Source organism: Pan troglodytes, chromosome 10 (genome assembly GCF_028858775.2).
Source record: "Pan troglodytes isolate AG18354 chromosome 10, NHGRI_mPanTro3-v2.0_pri, whole genome shotgun sequence".
Taxonomy (NCBI): Eukaryota; Metazoa; Chordata; class Mammalia; order Primates; family Hominidae; genus Pan; species Pan troglodytes.
The window spans coordinates 126,920,800-126,939,208 of record NC_072408.2 but is presented as its reverse complement, the minus strand read 5'-3'; the positions used below and the strand labels follow the sequence as shown (position 1 = coordinate 126,939,208).

At 50.4% G+C, this 18,409-nt stretch overlaps 1 protein-coding gene across 2 annotated transcripts in view; it reads left to right on the top strand.

Moving 5' to 3' along the window:
• GCN1 (GCN1 activator of EIF2AK4) overlaps window positions 1–10,942 on the top strand; it is a 67,224-nt gene extending 56,282 nt beyond the window's left edge. Inside the window, exons 48-58 of one of the 2 annotated variants that reach the window (XR_010147799.1) lie at window positions 179–322; window positions 409–678; window positions 857–1,017; window positions 1,491–1,721; window positions 3,510–3,703; window positions 3,831–3,945; window positions 6,215–6,311; window positions 6,904–7,052; window positions 7,464–7,571; window positions 8,723–8,941; window positions 10,242–10,942. Coding sequence is in view for 1 of the 2 variants with exons in the window: in XM_001159608.7 (XP_001159608.2) it covers window positions 179–322; window positions 409–678; window positions 904–1,017; window positions 1,491–1,721; window positions 3,510–3,703; window positions 3,831–3,945; window positions 6,215–6,311; window positions 6,904–7,052; window positions 7,464–7,571; window positions 8,723–8,941; window positions 10,242–10,367 (1,767 nt within the window). In the remaining variant the exon portion in view is untranslated. The remainder of the gene's footprint in view (window positions 1–178; window positions 323–408; window positions 679–856; window positions 1,018–1,490; window positions 1,722–3,509; window positions 3,704–3,830; window positions 3,946–6,214; window positions 6,312–6,903; window positions 7,053–7,463; window positions 7,572–8,722; window positions 8,942–10,241) is intronic. The other variant, XM_001159608.7, reaches the window with a different exon arrangement.
• The last annotated feature ends 7,467 nt before the right edge of the window (window positions 10,943–18,409 follow it).

Genomic DNA, 18,409 nt, shown 5'->3' with positions numbered 1-18,409 from the left:
GGGGAGGAGGGTGCAGTGCAAGCATTACATCCTTCCCCTGTTGTCTTCCAAGATATGCTGGAGTAGATGCTTGGCTCTGAGCAGTGGGCTTGGGCTCTCTTGCCCACTCGTCTGTTCCCAGAGCCTAGCGCAGCACCTGGCACAGTATTCACTGAGTTAATGTTTGTCATTGCACCAGCTGACAACGCCACCTGTCAACACCCGGGTGCTGGCTTTCCTTTCGTCAGTGGCTGGTGATGCCCTCACCCGTCATCTTGGCGTGATCCTCCCAGCAGTCATGCTGGCCCTGAAGGAAAAGCTTGGGACCCCAGATGAGCAGCTGGTAAGGGGCGAGCCTGCTCCTGCTTTCTCATGTCCCGTCTGCCCGGAGGATCCCTGCTCAGCACACGTGTCCCTTGTGGTTTGCAGGAGATGGCCAATTGTCAGGCTGTGATCCTCTCCGTAGAGGATGACACAGGGCACCGGATCATCATTGAGGATCTGCTGGAGGCCACCCGCAGCCCTGAGGTGGGCATGAGGCAAGCTGCTGCCATCATCCTCAACATCTACTGTTCCCGCTCGAAGGCTGACTACACCAGCCACCTGCGGAGCCTGGTCTCGGGCCTGATCCGCCTCTTCAATGACTCCAGCCCTGTGGTTCTGGAGGAGAGCTGGGATGCCCTAAATGCCATCACTAAGGTGAGGGGACTGCTGACCCCACAGCCAACTTTTGCTTTTAGAAAATTCCAGACATTTACAGGAATAGACTTATAAGAATCCCCCACGTGCCTGTCACTCAGCTTCGGCGTTTACCCACTCGTGGCAAGTCTTGTTTATACTCTCGCCCACACTTTCCCCATATATTCTTTGGAAGCAGTCTTGAGAGGGCTGTACATCCTCTCGCTTTTTCCTGGATTCCTGCAGAAGCTGGATGCTGGCAACCAGTTGGCACTCATTGAAGAGCTGCACAAGGAAATCCGGCTCATAGGGAACGAGAGCAAAGGCGAGCATGTGCCAGGATTCTGCCTCCCGAAGAAGGTAAGCCAGGGCCTCGTGCAGGGGGCTGTGGGCATGCAGTCTGTTGTGCCCTTCTGGCCCTTACCCCTGTCCCAGGTCTGCGGTAGGGGCTGCTGGAGCAGTAGCCGTGGTGGTTGGTGTTCAGCACCTTCGCAGACAGCATGTTTTCTTCCATGGCAGTCAGATGGGGACAGGGTTCATGCTGCCTTTGGTTTAAGCTCTGCAGGTCACCTTGGCCAGAGTGAGTGGGCCACAGGGTAACAGCAGTGCATGTTCTCTCTGTGTGATAGGCCTGTTGGGGCCCTTGTCGTCTTTTCTCTGCCAAGACCGTTCCATAGCCAGCCCTCTCAGGCTGTGATCCTGAGATTCAGCCCAAATCAGTATCTCCCATGGAGTTGAGGGGAGGACAGCTGTCAGGACCACTTTGCTTGCATGGGAGACACCAGGGCCCAGGGTGTTTGAGATTTGACTCTCAGTTGTGGTTCTCTTGTCAGGGAGTGACCTCCATCCTTCCAGTGTTGCGGGAAGGAGTCCTGACTGGCAGCCCTGAGCAGAAGGAGGAGGCAGCCAAAGCCTTAGGCTTGGTAATCCGCCTGACCTCGGCTGACGCCCTGAGGCCCTCCGTGGTCAGCATCACTGGCCCTCTGATCCGCATCCTGGGGGACAGGTTCAGCTGGAATGTGAAGGCGGCTCTGCTCGAGACACTCAGCCTCTTGTTGGCTAAGGTGAGTGGCTGATGAGTTTGTTCAGATCTTAGAGAACAGGTCTGTCTGCAGGAGCCTGATACAAGGTGTCATGTAGCAGCAGGGCAACAGGTTTATTGTGGAGAGCCGCATAGCAGAGGGAGGTAAGACCTTGGACTTCAGACATGCTACACCATGGGTCAATTCCAAGTCGTCCTTACTAGCTCTGTGACCAGGATGACCTTGGGAAAGCCATATAACCTAAGCCTGTTTCCTCACCTACAATGTGAGACTAATAATACCAGCTGCCTCATGAAGGGCTGCTAGATATGGGGATTAGATGAGGTTATGTCCAGCATGATGCCTGCTACATACTAAGCACTCAGTACATGTGAAATGCTATTATTTTGAAAAACTACTTTTTCAAAGGAAAAAATTCAGGACCACGTAAATACAAGGAAAACATTGTTTAAAGATATTGCAGTTTTTGTTTTTTTTTGTTTTTTGTTTTGTTTTGTTTTGTTTTGTTTTTGAGACGGAGTCTAACTCTGTCACCCAGAGCTGGAGTGCAGTGGCACGATCTCGGCTCACTGCAACCTCCGCCTCCTGGGTTCAAGCAATTCTTCTGCCTCAGCCTCCCAAGTAGCTGGGATTACAGGTGTCTGCCACTACACCTGGCTAATTTTTTTGTATTTTTAGTAGAGACAGAGTTTCACCAGGCTGGTCTCGAACTCCTGACCTCGCACAGCTCAGATTTACCAGCTCCCCCTATCCCCTTTGTGTGCCTGCCACAGCCTGCACACCCACCCAACTCCAGTATTTCCAGACCTTCATTGGCACTGAACCTCCAAACAGTCACTCTGGTTTTCCTAATTAACAATAAGTAAGCCGGGCGTGGTGGCTCAAGCCTGTAATCCCAGCACTTTGCGAGGCCGAGGTGGGCGGATCACTTGAGGTCGGGAGTTCGAGACCAGCCTGACCAACATGGAGAAACCCTGTCTCTACTGAAAATACAAAATTAGCCGGGCATTGTGGCGGGTGCCTGTAATCCCAGCTACTCAGGAGGCTGAGGCAGGAGAATTGCTTAAACCCAGGAGGCGGAGGTTGCAGTGAGCTGAGATCGCGCCTTGCACTCCAGCCTGGGCAACAAGAGCGAAACTCCGTCTCAAAAAAAAAAAAACAAAACAAAAAAAAAAAAACAGTAAGTAAATCTTTACTCTTGGACCCACCTGTATTTTATCAAAAGTGTGCCTGTGTTTCTGTATAGTCAGGGGTTGAACTGGATTTTTAGTTAGGTGGGTACACATTTGTGCAGGGAGGATTCTCCAAGGTCATTTGTTTCACAGGCTTGTTCTGAGGGCTGAATGTGGAGTGCGTATCCTGCTGTCAGTTGCTCAGTAGATGGGCTCTGCAATTATACATTGAGTCCCTTTCCCTGTCTTGGCATTAGAACTGTGCTTCAGTACTGCCGATAGTCTGCCCTGCTTGTTAATGTATTCAGAGGAGGATTTGAGTCACTTATCGATATGGACAGGTCTCCACTAAGCCAACCCAACGCAGCCAAGGCTGCGAGACAGCTCCCTCAGATAGCGGCCGCCGCCTCCTCGGCCTCCTGCTCCTCCAGTGTATCAAAGCATGCTGGATATGACCAGGAGGCCAAGCGAAACCTGTCTGTGTTTGGCCTCTCTGACGGGCTATCTGTCCCCAGCCCTGTATGAGAGCTGGACTCGCTGTGGTGGTTTGGGATTGTCATTTGTTCTCATGCCTGTGGTACACTGTGGCTTTGGGTCCACCACAACTGTCTTTCATGGATGTGGGTTCCTCCCACAGGTTGGGATTGCCCTGAAGCCCTTCCTGCCCCAGCTGCAGACCACTTTCACCAAAGCCCTGCAGGACTCCAACCGGGGGGTGCGCCTGAAGGCCGCAGATGCTCTGGGGAAGCTCATTTCCATCCACATTAAGGTGGACCCCCTCTTCACAGAGCTGCTCAATGGCATCCGCGCCATGGAGGACCCAGGTGTCAGGTACGGCGCTGGCAAGGGAGCACTGTGGCCTCCAGGAGGCCAGGGGTTGCTGTGGGCCGAGCCTGCGCTGGCAGGAGGGGTGGTGGTGGAGGCACCCAGGGCTTAAGGCGGTGCATTGCTTCTGCAGGGACACCATGCTGCAGGCCCTGAGGTTTGTGATTCAGGGAGCAGGGGCCAAAGTGGATGCCGTCATCCGGAAAAACATCGTCTCACTCCTGCTGAGCATGCTGGGACACGATGAGGTACGGCTGCAGGCAGGACTAGTGGCAGCACTGGACCACTGGTTTCCCTCCTCCTCCTTAGGTTGAGTTCTTCACTTTGTGTTAGAACCAGTACAGCTCAGTAGTAATAAGCATTCCTGACATTTCTATCACCCTGTATGCTTCACCAACATTTCCTCGGGTTTCAAGGGAAACGGGGCAGGTATTGTGGATATATTGGTTATTTCCGTTTGTTTGTTTGTTTTTTGGCTGAGTCTTGCTGTGTCACCCAGGCCGGAGTGCAGTGGCACAATCTCGCCTCACTGCAGCCTCCGCCTCCTATCAAGCGATTCTCCTGCCTCGGTCTCCCGAGTAGCTGGGATTACAGGTGTCCGCCACCATACCCAGCTAATACTTGTACTTTTAGTAGAGATAGGGTTTCACCATGTTGGTCAGTCTGGTCTCAAACTCCTGACCTCAGGTGATCCACCCGCCTCGGGCTCCGAAAGTGCTGGGATTACAGGCATGAGCCACCGTGCCCGGCCGGTTATTTCTATTTTATAGATGAGGCAAGTAAGCTTTGTAGAGACCCAGACCTCTCACCTATTTGCTCTCTGATCTTAAAGAAGTCACTTTCTCTGTCTGCCTCTCATTTCCACTTTTGTAAAATGAAGAGGTTTATTTATTGTTTTGTGAAACATTTGCCGAGCTAAAGGGCCTATCCCAGAGGTGCATAGACCTCGTGGTCACAGACCTCAAGAAACTTAGTATGTAGTGGGATAAATGGTCTCCAGGGTGTGTCCCGGTGGCAAGTCTTAGAGGTCTATTTTCGAGGGTGAGACTTGTCTGGGCCATACCCAGCAAGTAGTAGAGTCCAAACCAGAAGCCCTGGACTCCTGGTTCTATCCCAGTTCCATCAGCCTCACCTAGTCTGGAAGCATCTGTCAAATATTTGGCTGCGAGCACTGTGGGGCCAGTAGGGAGTTGAGTCTATGGAGAAGAGTTTTCTGTTCCCTTTTCAGACAGCCCTCTGTTGTGGTCTAATTTACTTTGTAGGACCAATCTAGGAGGAGAGGGCCTTTGGGCTCACATGGTTTTACACTTCATTGACACACACACACACACCCACACACACTCCTCCTGCCCACACCCGCAACACACACACTTGCTGCTGCACTTCCCACGGCTCCAAAGGCCTAGTTCTGGTCCCCAGGCGCCAGCTGTCGGACTCCAGCCCCAGCCTTCTCTGTGGGGACAGACAGGAAAGTCTGCTGTCTTGGTCACAGTCTGTCAGGGCTTCTACAGAGTCATGTGTACAGTGCAAGCAAAAGTTAGTATTGAAACATATTTGCATTTTACCACAGTGCAGCTTAAAATAGATGAAGTTGGAGAGAGTCGGTGTCAGAGCCAGCTTTAGCTTGGCACCTGGGCTTCTGCTTCGAGCTCAGAGGCCCAAACTGCTGGCAGTCCATTCTCTTACCCTCTGAACCTCCACTCAGATTGAAGGTGGCAGTTCAGGGTGCCAGCCTGGCATTAGCTTTTTGGGTTATTGAGTCCCTGGTTGGTGGTTTGTTTTGGGGACATGTTGAGTTGGCACCTGTAATAAGGAACATAACTTAAAATCCTCTCTTGATATTCCATAGTTAGCTGGCCAGGGAGGAGCACGGAGCCGCTTGCGTACCTGGCTCTGATTTGAACAGGAAGTGCTTGCCTTTCCTTATCTTCCTTGGCTTGATTAGTGGCTTTAGTTTGACTTCCTAGGATGAACCCAAGTAATTTCGGTGGCAGTGGGGCACTCATGCAGTAGGGAGATAGCAGGAGTCATTCTGGCCACAAGATGACACAAGCTCTGTGGGAGAAAGGAGCTCAGAGTGGCCATCTCTAGCCGGCTTCCCTGGTGGCTGGGGGCAGGTGCCTCCCCTCCTGCCCCTCCCACCCCTCCCTGCCTCACAGGGCTGTTGATAGTAATTGAGATAATAAATATGAAACATTCGGCCTTCCTAAGAAGAAAGGTGCTATGTAAATACAATTATTACTGCTATTACGAGGATGATTACCATATGCATACGCACTGGGGTTTTCTATAATTAAGTGAAGTGCTGGCTGTGTAATGTTTAACTCCATACCAGTGGCAGCCCAATCTGGCAGGGGAGCACGAGTGCCTACAGGAAGGACTGGATCTTGAGTCTCTGAGTTGGCTTTTCCACCTTCTTTGTTGCTGTCCATCCTGGGCTCTAGAGCTGCCTGCCCTGGTTCCCACACAGCTGGTGTTGTTCCCTGCACCCCCTCACTCCCTTCTCTTCCCTGTCAGGACAACACTCGCATCTCCTCAGCCGGGTGCCTAGGGGAACTGTGTGCCTTTTTGACTGAAGAGGAGCTTAGTACCGTTCTACAGCAGTGCTTGCTGGGTAAGTACACTGGAGAGTTCCCCTTCAGAGACCTGGGCCTCTCAGCCCTAGCGAAGAGTCGACGGGCATCTCCCTCCCTCCCTCAGAGGATCTTTTAGCAACTGGACTGTTCTTTCCTTGGGAATCCAGCAGTTAAAGCAAAATCCAGGCCAGGGGTGGTGGCACTCACCTGTAGTCCCAGCTACTCAGGAGGCTGAGGTGGGAGGATCAGTTGAGCCCAAGAGTTGAAGGTTGCAGTGAGCCTTGATCACGCCCCTGCACTCTAGCCTGGGCGACAGAGCGAGGCCCTGTCTCTAAAACAAACAAACAATACTGAATTTGCAGTGGTCCCGTAGCCCTGAGTGTCTCTGCTCAAAGAACACAGCTGTAAGCCCGGAGTGGTTCATGAGCAGGCTTTCCTTACTTTCCTTAATGTGCCACTTTGGGGAGCTTCTGCCAAGATAGCAGGGAGGTCCATGTGAATGTGGCCTGGAGTTTTCCTTGTGCTCTGGGTCAGCACACTGGTCTCCAGCGGGGTGGGCCCATGGGCCTCATGGGTGCTGGGGACATGCTGTAAAATACCGGTTGATCCCAGTCGTGTCCTTCCACCCAGCGGACGTGTCCGGCATTGACTGGATGGTTCGGCACGGGCGGAGCCTGGCACTTTCCGTGGCTGTGAATGTGGCTCCTGGCAGACTTTGTGCCGGCAGATACAGCAGTGATGTTCAGGAAATGATCCTGAGCAGTGCCACGGCGGACAGGGTAAGGCATTCGGGCCATATCCCATAGGCAGCACCTTGTGGACACAGCACGGGTGGACCCCAGACTGGGGCTTAAGAAGCTTGGGTCTAATTTTACCTTTGTCAGTAACTTGCTGTGCCCTTGGACCAGCACTTGATCCCTTTGGGCCCCAGTTTCATCATCTAAACAAGGAATTTGGGTTGAAGAATCTAGATGCCCCTTCTGGGTCAGATCTTGGATCCCTGTTCCTGGGAACCAGTGATTGTACTCATCTGCCTCAGCCGGGGCAGCCTGCCTGAGAGCTGTCATGGTGTAAGGGGTGATGTGGTGGTGATGTGGTGGAGGGTCCTGGAGATTACTAGGAACTGGGGTTTTCCTGGCTCTGGGGAAGGGGTGGGGGGCCTCCCGTCTAGTGCTGTCTGTTCTCCACAGATCCCCATTGCGGTGAGCGGGGTCCGGGGCATGGGCTTTCTCATGAGACACCACATCGAGACAGGCGGAGGACAGTTGCCGGCCAAACTTTCCAGCCTGTTCGTTAAGGTGAGTGGGGGCCAAGCATGTGTTTAATGCCTAACACCTGGCTTGTGAGGAGGTCCTAGGATCAGAGACCACCAGCAGTGCGCCCTCAACTAGTTGTGTGCTAGTTCTCCGTGGACGGCCTCCAGGAGATCGCTGAACACTTAGGGATGGAATGTAGGGGGTTTCTGTGTGTGCTTTACACTGCAGTAAAGCCTAACTTTTTGTCACATTCTCAAATTGACCTGTGACTCTGAATCAAGTTAGGAATCGCTATTTTAGGCATTCTTTCTAGGCACCCTAGTTTTGTAAAATTAGATACAGACCTGGGTTCCCATCTTAATACCTCTCTTTTCCCTCCTTCCTCGTCTAGTTGGCCCAGCACTTCTTGGTGTGGTTACTGTGCTGTGTGCCAGGCCCTAGTTAGGAAAGCCAAGGAATGTGCCAGCAGGGCTCCCGTGGCCCGTGTGATATGGCGTGCTTCTGAAGCATTACTGTGCACAGAAGTCAGAGCCAGGGTGCATTTTAGTGAGATGGGGCCATGCCTGATACTCTAACCAGCTCTCCGCAACAGTGTCAGTGGTGCTGTGCATGGACCTTGCCTTGAGTAATGAGGTTCCCAAGAGTGACTGCCTCCCCCCGCAGCACCGGGAACCCACGGAGTTTCTGAGGGGCCTGATTCGATTGAGCCTCATCTGTGATGACATCAGCCTGCACCCGCTTGTTCACTTGGCATTATCCTGAAGGTGTAGAGATGAACAAGGCAGACAGGATCCCTGGAGCCCATGGGGAGGACTCTGATATAGATAAGATTGGCAGGGGGCACCTCTAAAGGATGACATGGGAGCTGAGACCTGCAGGATGGGAAGGAACTAACCTAGAGAGGATCCGGGGCAAGCACGGCCCAAGCTGTGGGACCAGCCAGGGCAGAGGCCCGAGGCCCTGGGATGTTGGAGGAAGTAAAAACGCATGCGGGCTGAGAGTAGTGAGCAAGGGGAGAGTGGCATGAGATGAGGGTGCAGGAAACCAGGGTCGAGTCATGCTGGGACCCTCCCACAGGAGCAGGGGGGGTCAGTGTTCATGCTGTAGGGAGAGTGTCGAGGCTGGGCATTTGGGCTGCTTCAAGGAATAGATGATGTGCCTATCCAAAAGCCTGTTTGTGGTTCTTTTTACAGTGTCTGCAGAACCCATCCAGCGACATCAGGCTGGTGGCTGAGAAGATGATCTGGTGGGCAAATAAGGACCCGCTGCCTCCCCTGGACCCCCAGGCCATCAAGCCCATCCTGAAGGCTCTTCTTGACAACACCAAGGATAAGAACACCGTGGTCAGGGCCTACAGCGACCAGGCAATTGTCAACCTCCTCAAGATGCGGCAGGGCGAAGAGGTGTTTCAGGTGGGAGCCTGGGGGGCCTCACCAGGACGTGCTGTGAGCATTTGTCTTTCAGCTCTTCTTCAGCATGGAAATATTTAAACCACAGGCTCTTTGCCACCACGGATGTGCTAGCTTTCAGGAGCAGATTAAGATTTGGGTGACTGGGGCCGGGCGCGGTGGCTCACGCCTGTAATCCCAGCACTTTGGGAGGCTGAGGCGGGCAGATCACCAAGTCAGGAGATCAAGGCTAACACGGTGAAACCCCGTCTCTACTAAAAATACAAAAAAATTAGCCAGGCATGGTGGTGGGCGGCTTTGTCCCAGCTACTCAGGAGGCTGAGGCAGGAGAATGGCGTGAACCCAGGAGACGGAGGTTGCAGTGAGCTGAGATCATGCCACTGCACTCCAGCCTGGGCGACAGAGCGAGACTCCGTCTCAAAAAAAAAAAAAAAAAAAAAAAAAGATTTGGGTGACTGGCCCAGTACCTGAAAACACACATTCCCATGGTTTTCAGACTTCTTTCCGAGCAGGGCCCTTTCTTCAAATAAAATCTCACATGACACCCAAACAGACATAGCAGATCCCAGGAGAGCTGCCCAGAGGAAACCCAGAGTTGTGTTCACTCAGTCCCCAGCCCCCAGCAGCCTTGAAAGCCCAAAAGCTGGCCAGCCGCGGTGGCTCACGCCTGTAATCTCAGCACTTTTGGGAGGCCAAGGTGGGCGGATCACCGGAGGTCAGGAGTTCGAGACCAGCCTGACCAACATGGAGAAACCCCGTCTCTACTAAAAATACAAAATTAGCCAGGTGTGGTGGCGCTATGTCTGTAATCTCAGCTACTCGGGAAGCTGAGGCAGGAGAATTGCTTGAACCTGGGAGGCGGAGGTTGTGTTGAGCTGAGATCGTGCCATTGCACTCCAGCATGGGCGACAAGAACGAAACTCCATCTCAAAAAAAAAAAAAAAAGCCCAAAAGCTGCAACTCCCACTGCCTCGTCTCATGAAAAGCATGATGGGGCCAGGTGCGATGGCTCATGCCTGTAATCCCAATACTTTGGGAAGCCGAGGTGGGAGGATCACTGGAGCCCAGGAATTCAAGATCAGCCGGACAACATAGGGAGACTCTAAGAAAAAGGGAAAAATAGAAAAGCATGATGAGTGTTTTCATTGGCTTTCCCTGGATCCATCTGATTCCCTTATTTTGCCAGAGTCCACCTCAGTGTCTCTAGTTCTGGGGTTAACATTCATTTTTGTCTTTCTCCAATTGGAGAACGTGGCAGCCGTATGTTCTGACTATGTTTCCTCCTGCTCATCCTTCCCCACAGTCCCTCTCCAAGATCCTGGATGTGGCCAGTTTGGAGGTGCTGAACGAGGTTAACCGAAGGTCCCTGAAGAAGCTGGCCAGCCAGGCCGACTCCACGGAGCAGGTGGACGACACCATCCTGACATGAGAGGCCTGGGCCAGCAGCAGCATTGCCGCTCCACATCTTTGCTCAATGTTTTCATTTTTGAAAATACATTTGTTCCAATGGGGAGCTTGGAAGATGGCGTTCCCAGAAAGTATTTTAATATCAATAGACCACAGCCAAAGCCTTAAATCAAACCCACACACAACTGAAAATTGCCTCCTCCATCTCTCACCTTTTCCTGTGGAGAAGAGAAGGAAAAGCGCACGCATGCGCCTCAGCAAATGGCAGCCCAGGAGCTGTTTGTCCAGTTTAGCATGGCTAGGTCTGGAACTATAATAGCAGAGTCAGACTGTGGGTTCCTCTTCTCCTGTGCTTGAGCTCTGGTTTGAGAGCTGGCGCTACCAACCTTTTGCCTAGATCCCGAGTGGGGCACAGACGGTGGATCTCTGCCCAGTGTGGTGTGTCTGGCTTGGCTTTTCAATATTGTGAGGTCTGAATGGATCTGACCCCTGTCAGATGAAAATGACCCACAGCTCTGGCAGTTCCCAAGTCTGGGGAGGGGTATAGGTTTGAAAGGCTGTTTGAAAGAGGAATGTTTAATAAAGGCTTTGATTTAATCTTGATATAAACAGATTTTTAAAAATCTCCACCCATTAAACATGAAGCTTCCTGCATCAGGAATAAGGAAAGGTTTGCACCTGTTTTTGTAAGTATTCACAGTTCTCTGATTTCTGGACATATCTCTCTCCTGCTTTCGAAAGTCTTAGCATTCCCTGTAGATGTCTGTCCTGAGGTTGGGTTTTGAGAGGTGTGCAGCCTGGCCTGTGATCTCCCCCAGTGTGGAGAATGCAAAGGTCGAATTAGCCACTTTCCTGTTCTGTTCTGACTTGGAAAGGTAGGGAGCTTCTGGTACTCAGGTTGTAAAGAGAAATCCAGCCCCTCTGTGAATAAGAAAGGGCCACATTCCTATAGTTGAAGGACTTGGAAGAGGAAGCCAAAGTTGCATTTCAGCATCTGCCTCCTTTATGAATGACTTCCTTCCTCCTGATTCTTAGAAGGCTCGTGACACACACATTCTGTCTGATGGAGCACACCCCACTGGGACTAGTGACGCAAGTTTTTCTGGGCTGTTCCCTGGCCACAATACAGGACAAACCTCTGTCAAAATTACTGGCCTGAGCTGTAAAAGGAAGAGAAAAAGTGGTGGTGGCAAACTCACTTTATAAAAGGTATAAAAATGCTATGCCAAAAAAAGCAAGACTTTGGTTATTAATAATGCAGCCAAGGTGGAAAGTAGGCCTGTGACTCAACACTTCCAATGAATAAGGCAAGGTGACCTCTGAGGCACTTCTCATGAGCCCTGTTTTCTTGCAGCAGACATGGTGTCAGCTGGCTTGAGGTAACTGTAGAATCCCAGGGCTGGAAGGGACCTTGAGAGGTCAGCTGAGTCCTTGTAGCCAGAACAGCCAATGGCTACAACTTTTGGTAGCCATGGTAACTGTTCTCTGCCTCTGGAATTCGGATGGTCATCAGCATCCTCCCAACTGCCAAGGGCATGTGTCCATCAGGCTGTCTGCAAATGTGTTCACCACCACCAATCAGCTATGGGGAGATACGGGAAAAGTTTCTGTTGAGGGGCATGAGCTGGGAAACCTGTTAAGCTGTGAGACCATCTTCACTGTTTCCTCCAGGGTCTTGGATCAGATGCTGATATCCACCTGTGGCTTTTAGCCCCGCTTCTGCAACTGGGAGGGGAACCTGACGTACTTAGAGGTATCAGACACTCAAAAACACCAGATACCAGTTCCAGAAACTGGAGGAGGATGAGCTCTCTGTTCGGAATGGATGGAGCTTGACTGACAGACGGGGATGACTCGAAGGCTCCCAGAGCATATTGAGTTGCATTCTCTGAGTCTGGAAGGAGGGTGTGAGCTCCCAGGAAGTGAGCCATGAAGGGCTGTCATGGACATGCCAGGGGAGCCCGCAGAAAGGACCTTGTCACCCCAAAGTCCTAGCAGTCCTGAGAACAGCAGCCCAGACCAAGCACCCTGGGGACATTGAGGTTAGCAGCAGAGAAGCAAAAGCTGTTTGTCCTGGAGGCTGGTAGAGCTGTTTCACCTTGGGCAAGTCATCTGACCTCCCTGGGCCGGTTTCCTCTTATGTACAATGAAGAATTTGGAAGAGAAGCTCTAAAAATTTATTCTCAAAGTTATTCTGTAGGTGGTGGTACTCTCTAGGTTAATGGTACTTACAACAGATGACATTTGCTATCATTTCATTTAGTCCTCTTAACAGTTCTATGAAGTGGGTTCTCAATACTATTTTCTAGAGGAGGAAACTGAGGCACAGAGAGGCCACTCGCCCAGGGTCATATGGCTAGTAAATGGCAGCCTGTCCCCAGACCTCTGTTTTTAGCCTTTCTCTTAACTTCTCCTATGCTGGCTAGTTAGCCATCAGCATTTTTCATTCTTTAGAGCCTCCAGAACTTTTCCATCCAGGTATATACAGGAAATTAGTACGTGTATAGCACACTAAGTGAACAGCTCCAGCCGCCTTGCCCAGGGATGCCACCCCCTCCAGACCCTACCCAGCTGCTCTGCAGGCTGTGGGGAGGAGGACCTCACTCCACTTAACAGGACACTGGCTGGGAAAGTCTTCAGAGAAAGCAGATTATTCTCAAAGACTTGCAGTGATCCTCCAGAGGAGACTGTCTCTCTTTCTCTTGTGTCTGAAAGTCAGTGACAAAGTCATATTCCCTTATCCAGAGAAAACTGAAAAAGTTCTAAACTGAGCATTCCCAAACCTTCACCTAACTCTGGGAGCCTCAGGAATCATGGGCAGCAAGATTATTTTTAAAAGGTGGGGGTATTAGGCCGAGGCGGGCGGATCACCTCAGGTCAGGAGCAAGACCAGCCTGGCCAACATGGTGAAACCCTGTCTCTACTAAAAATACAAAAATTAGCCGGGCTTGGTGATGGGCGCCTGTAGTCCCAGCTACTCAGGAGGCTGGGGCAGGAGGCGGAGGTTGCAGTGAGCCGAGATTGTGCTACTGCACTCCAGCCTGGCGACAGAGCGAGACTCCGTCTCAAAAAAAAAAAAAAAAAAAAAAGGCGGGGGAGGGGGGCGGGTATTGTTAAAACATGGTTCACGCAACCCTTCAAGGAACCAGACCTTCAGGTACATTCTCTTTGTCCAACACTGTGATGCTGGAGGACTTGGGAGAGTGGCAGGGAGGCTGCAGATTTGACAGTTTTGGGTGCAGGGATTGGAGACATTATTTGACAGATTTTGAAACACAATTGGCAGTTAGGAATGTTTTTCCTCAATGTATGGCTCTGTGGATGTGTCTCAGATTGCTTCAATAAGGAAAAAGAGGAACCAATCTAACTTAAAAGGTCTAAGTTCTAAAATATTGTGAAGGAAATGTAGATACCGCTTTAAAGTTCTAGTGCAGGACAGTGGAGCCACAGGGACTTCCAGGACAGGTTGGAACCTTAATTTCACTGCTTAATACTAAGCTGTGTGATCTAGACCATGTTCCTTAACCTCTCTCAGTGCATCCCCTCACCTTGACAGCGCAGTCTCACCGTGTTGTCATCTGTGTTGAATGACATAATGCACTTTGCACAGAGCCAGGCACATATAGGAGGTTCTGGATACATGGATGGTGACAGTGAAACAAGGATGATGGGGAATGAGATTGATTTTGAGAAATTATGATGATGACTATGTTTGATTCTCCAAAGCTGAGTGTACATACATCAGCACACAGATGGTCTCCACTGTGCATGGGCAGGAAGGCACATTACCACCACTTAGATCGGTGCTTCCCACCGTCGTGAGAGAGGCCGGCAGGACGTGGTCTTTATTTTATGAAGAGTAAAGTTGAGGTACAGGTGGCAAGGAGCATCTCTGAGGTCACATTGGCAGAACTGGGAAAAACCCCATATTTCTTGATTCTCCGCTCACCAAGCCCCAGGGGCATTCTACAAAAATAATTTGGAAGGTGAATGTAACAAAAGTGAAACCCACGTTCTTGGCCTGTGACTGGGTTTCACTTTTGAAGAGATGGAGCCCAGTTATTTCACAGGGTGGCTCTGAGTTGCCCCTAGGTTCTGTTAGGAAGGGTCCCTGCTGCCTGCCCCAGGGGAAGGGGAGTGTTGATGTCAACACAGCTCAAGACACTGGAAAAACTGGTCTGAGGGATGATTGCCTCAGAGGGATTTCTAGGTGAGACCTTCCTGATTGTGCCTGAATGGATACCCCAGTCCCTGTCAGGTTCCCTCCTGTGAGCTATTTCTCTAGTGAGATGGCGGCCTGGTCACAGGGACAATTAGTGCATGATAATTCCTCAGGGCTGTGCCCCGCAGTCCCACAAGAGAAAGCTGTGGGTTTTGAATGTATTTACATTAGATCTTTCTTACCACTTAGGTTCCCACAAAAAAGGGAGCTAGGAAGCTGGGGTGCAGGATTCAATCTAGCATTTCGCAAATATTTTGCCCTCAAGACTCCTTATTTATTTACCTGCAGGGTACTGCTCTGCCGCCCAGGCTGGAGTGCAATGGTGTGCTCATGGCTCACTGCAGCCTTGAACTCTTGAGCTCAAGTGATCCTCCTGCCTCAGCCTCCTGAGCAGCTAGGACTACAGCCACGCACCACCACACCTGCCTAATTTTGTTTGTTTTTGAGATGGAATCTCACTCTGTCGCCCAGGCTGGAGTGCAGTGGCGTGAATCTTGGCTCACCGCAGCCTCTGCCTCCCAGGTTCAGGTGATTCTTGTGCCTCAGCCTCCAGAGTAGCTGAGATTACAGGTGCCCGCCACCATGCCCAGCTAATTTTTTTTTTTTTTTTTTGTATTTTTAGTAGAGATGGGGTTTCACCATATCGGTCAGGCTGGTCTTGAACCCCTGACCTCAGGTAATCCACCTGCCTTGGCCTCCCAAAGTGCTGGGATTACAGGTGTGAGCCATCATGCCCAGCCTGGCTAATTTTTTTAATTTTTTTGTAGAGATGAGGGTTTCACTATGTTGCCCAGGCTGGTCTTGAACTCCTGGCCTTGAGCCATCCTCCCTCCTCAGCCTTCCGAAGTGCTGGGATTACAGGTGTTTGTCACTGTGCCCAGCCGGGATCCTTTTATATTTTGAAATTTTTTTGAGGACACCAAAGAGCTCTTGTGTATACCTATCTTACCTATTGATATTTAGCATCTTAGGAGTCAAAACCAGGCTAGGCACAGTGGCTCACGCCTGTAATCCCAACACTTTGGGAGGCTGAGGTGGGAGGATAGCTTGAGGCCAGGAGTTCAAGACCAGCTTCGGCAACATAGTGAGACTGTTGTCTCTACAAAAAATTTAAAAATTAAAAAAAAAAAAATAGCAGCCAGACGCAGTGGCTCACACCTGTAATCCCAGCACTTTCAGAGGCTGAGGTGGGTAGATCACCTGAGGTCAGGAGTTTGAGACCAGCCTGACCAACATGGCAAAACCCCGTCTCTACTAACAACATAAAAATTAGCTGGGCATGGTGGCATATACCTGTAATCCCAGCTACTCGGGAGGCTGAGGCAGGAGAATTACTTGAACCCAGGAGGTGGAGGATGCAGTGAGCCAAGATCATGCCACAGCACTCCAGCTCCCACCTGAGCGACAGAGCAAGACTCTGTCTCAAAAGAAAAAAAAGAAGAAAAAAAAAAAAAAAAAGCCAGGCATAGTGGTGTGTGCACCTGCAGTCCCAGCTACTCAGGAAGCTGAGGTGGGAGGTTCACTTCAGTCCAGGAGGTCAAGGCTGCAGTGAGCCATGATCGTACCACTGCACTCCCAGCTTGGGCAAGAGAGAGACCCAGTCTCAAAAACAAACAACAACAAATCAAAACTGTTCAAGTGGCATTGTTCCACATTTTTTTAGGTTTCTAATGTCTGGATTCGCATGTCAGCTCTGCATTTGGTCTGTTGTATCACATGTCATGTAGGCTCTGGCAAACACTGTACAGTCATAAGCAAATGAAAGTGAAAAAGGCAAATCACATCTTAGTATTGTGAACATGTTTTGACTCTGAAGATCCTTTGAAAAGGTCTTAGGGAGCCCTGCGGGTCCTCAGACTACACTTGCAAAACCACTGATTTAATAATATAAAGGTTGAGTGAGAAAATTCCTGCTAAACGGTTTGGAGTCAGGGGAAGAAGCTGACCCTGAGTTAGACCCCAAGTTTGGCCCACACCCCAAAAAGTGAACTCAAGAGAGGGTTCAACTAATTGTATCTGACATTCTTTCCAACTCTCACACTGTGTGTGTGGCTTCACTTTAATTCAACAGGTATCAAGCACCTACCAGGCACTGGGTCTCCAGAGGATACAGATAAAGAGATGGTCCCTGGAATCATGGAACTTACATTCACTTGATTTCTGGGGGCTACATCAGGGCAGGGCAAGGCCCACTGCCAAGTCTCTTGGTGTGGCATCAGGCTTGCAGGTGTGGGAGAAAGGGCCCGTTTCCACTTCCATCAGAGGGAGACACCAGGCATCATATCATATCCTCTCTTCCTTCCGTCTTGGACCAGTATGCTGAGTGGTCCCCATCTTGCTCCTAATTTAAAGTCCCTGTCGGTCAGTTTACCTGCCTTCTCTGAGTTCTGACTCACCACCCACTGCTTCCTTCCTGGATGATCACAGCACACGTTCCCTCCCTTGCTACCTAGCACTCAGCAGCTTTGAAGTCCATGTTGCTGTCTGAAATAATGGATTTCACAGGTCCCTCCAACCTCCACTGCACTGATCTTCATCCCTGACGCTGCTACCCTTGAGGGCCTGAGGTCCCCCTCTCCTTTACCCACTTAGCCTTCTGGTTGGTGACACTTTACTTCCCAAAGCTCTTTGAAGTGCCCTTAGTTCATCTTCCCTCCAAATATTCACTCCTTATTATTCCCTGGCTGCTAATCCTCTGCTTCCACTATCCTGAAAAATACTTCATGAGCCCCACTGCTCTCACCACCAAGCATTGTTTCTCTTGTCATCCACTGCCAAACTTCCTGCCACCTCTGTGGCTCCACTGCCTGCTTCTGCAAACCTCAGCGTGCTCCCTGCTTTACTTTTCTCCTTGGACATACTTGGTGCCTGTATTCTCTATCAGAATATAAGCTCTATGAAAGCTGGGATTTTAAAATTTTACTTACTGCTGAATCCTCAGCTCGTAGATCAATGTCTGGCATAGTAGGCCCTCAAGTATTTGTCGAATGAGTGAATGACTTGTTCCCCACTAAACTGTAAACTCCGTGAGGACAGGAGCTTTGTTTTGTTCATGTTCTAGCCTCTGTGCCCACTACAGTGCCTAACACCTAGTAACTGTGCAAATTTTTTTTTTTTTTTTTTTTGAGATGGAGTCTCGCTCTGTCACCCAGGCTGGAGTGCAATGATGCGATCTTGGCTCACTGCAACCTCCACCTCCCAGGTTCAAGTGATTCTCCTGCCTCAGCCTCCCGAGTAGCTGGGACTACGGGCGTGTGCCACCACACCCAGCTAATTCTTTTGTATTTTTAGTAGAGATGGGGTTTCACCATGTTAGCCAGGATGGTCTTGATCTTCTGACCTCATGATCCACCCGCCTCGGCCTCCCAAAGTGCTGGGATTACAGGCGTGAGCCACTGCACCCGGCCACTTAATATTTACTGAATTAAGGATGAATCCAGTTACCAGGTAAATTACGTGATTTTTTTTTTGGAAGCTGCTTTGTCTAGTTTATAAGTTTGCTTATTGTCTTGCATCTGTCCCTGCTGTTACCTTACACCCAGGCTTCAGCAATAACCTTTAAAGCTCTGCAGCTGAAATCCATCCTGCATACTCCTGCCAGATTACTTCACTAAAATATTTTGAGATTGCTTCTTTGCTCAAAAACTTTCAATGCCTCCTCATCGTATTAATAGTTTCTAATGTGCAAACAGGTGGTGTTGCAAAAGTTCATCTGTAAGTTAGCTGTTCAGAGCAGTGGAACAAAGTTTCCCATTACTGGACACGCTGATCCTTTAGGTCACACAAGTTTACATATGTATACAGTGAGAAGGAGAAAGAAAGCTTAACATAACTCATCATTG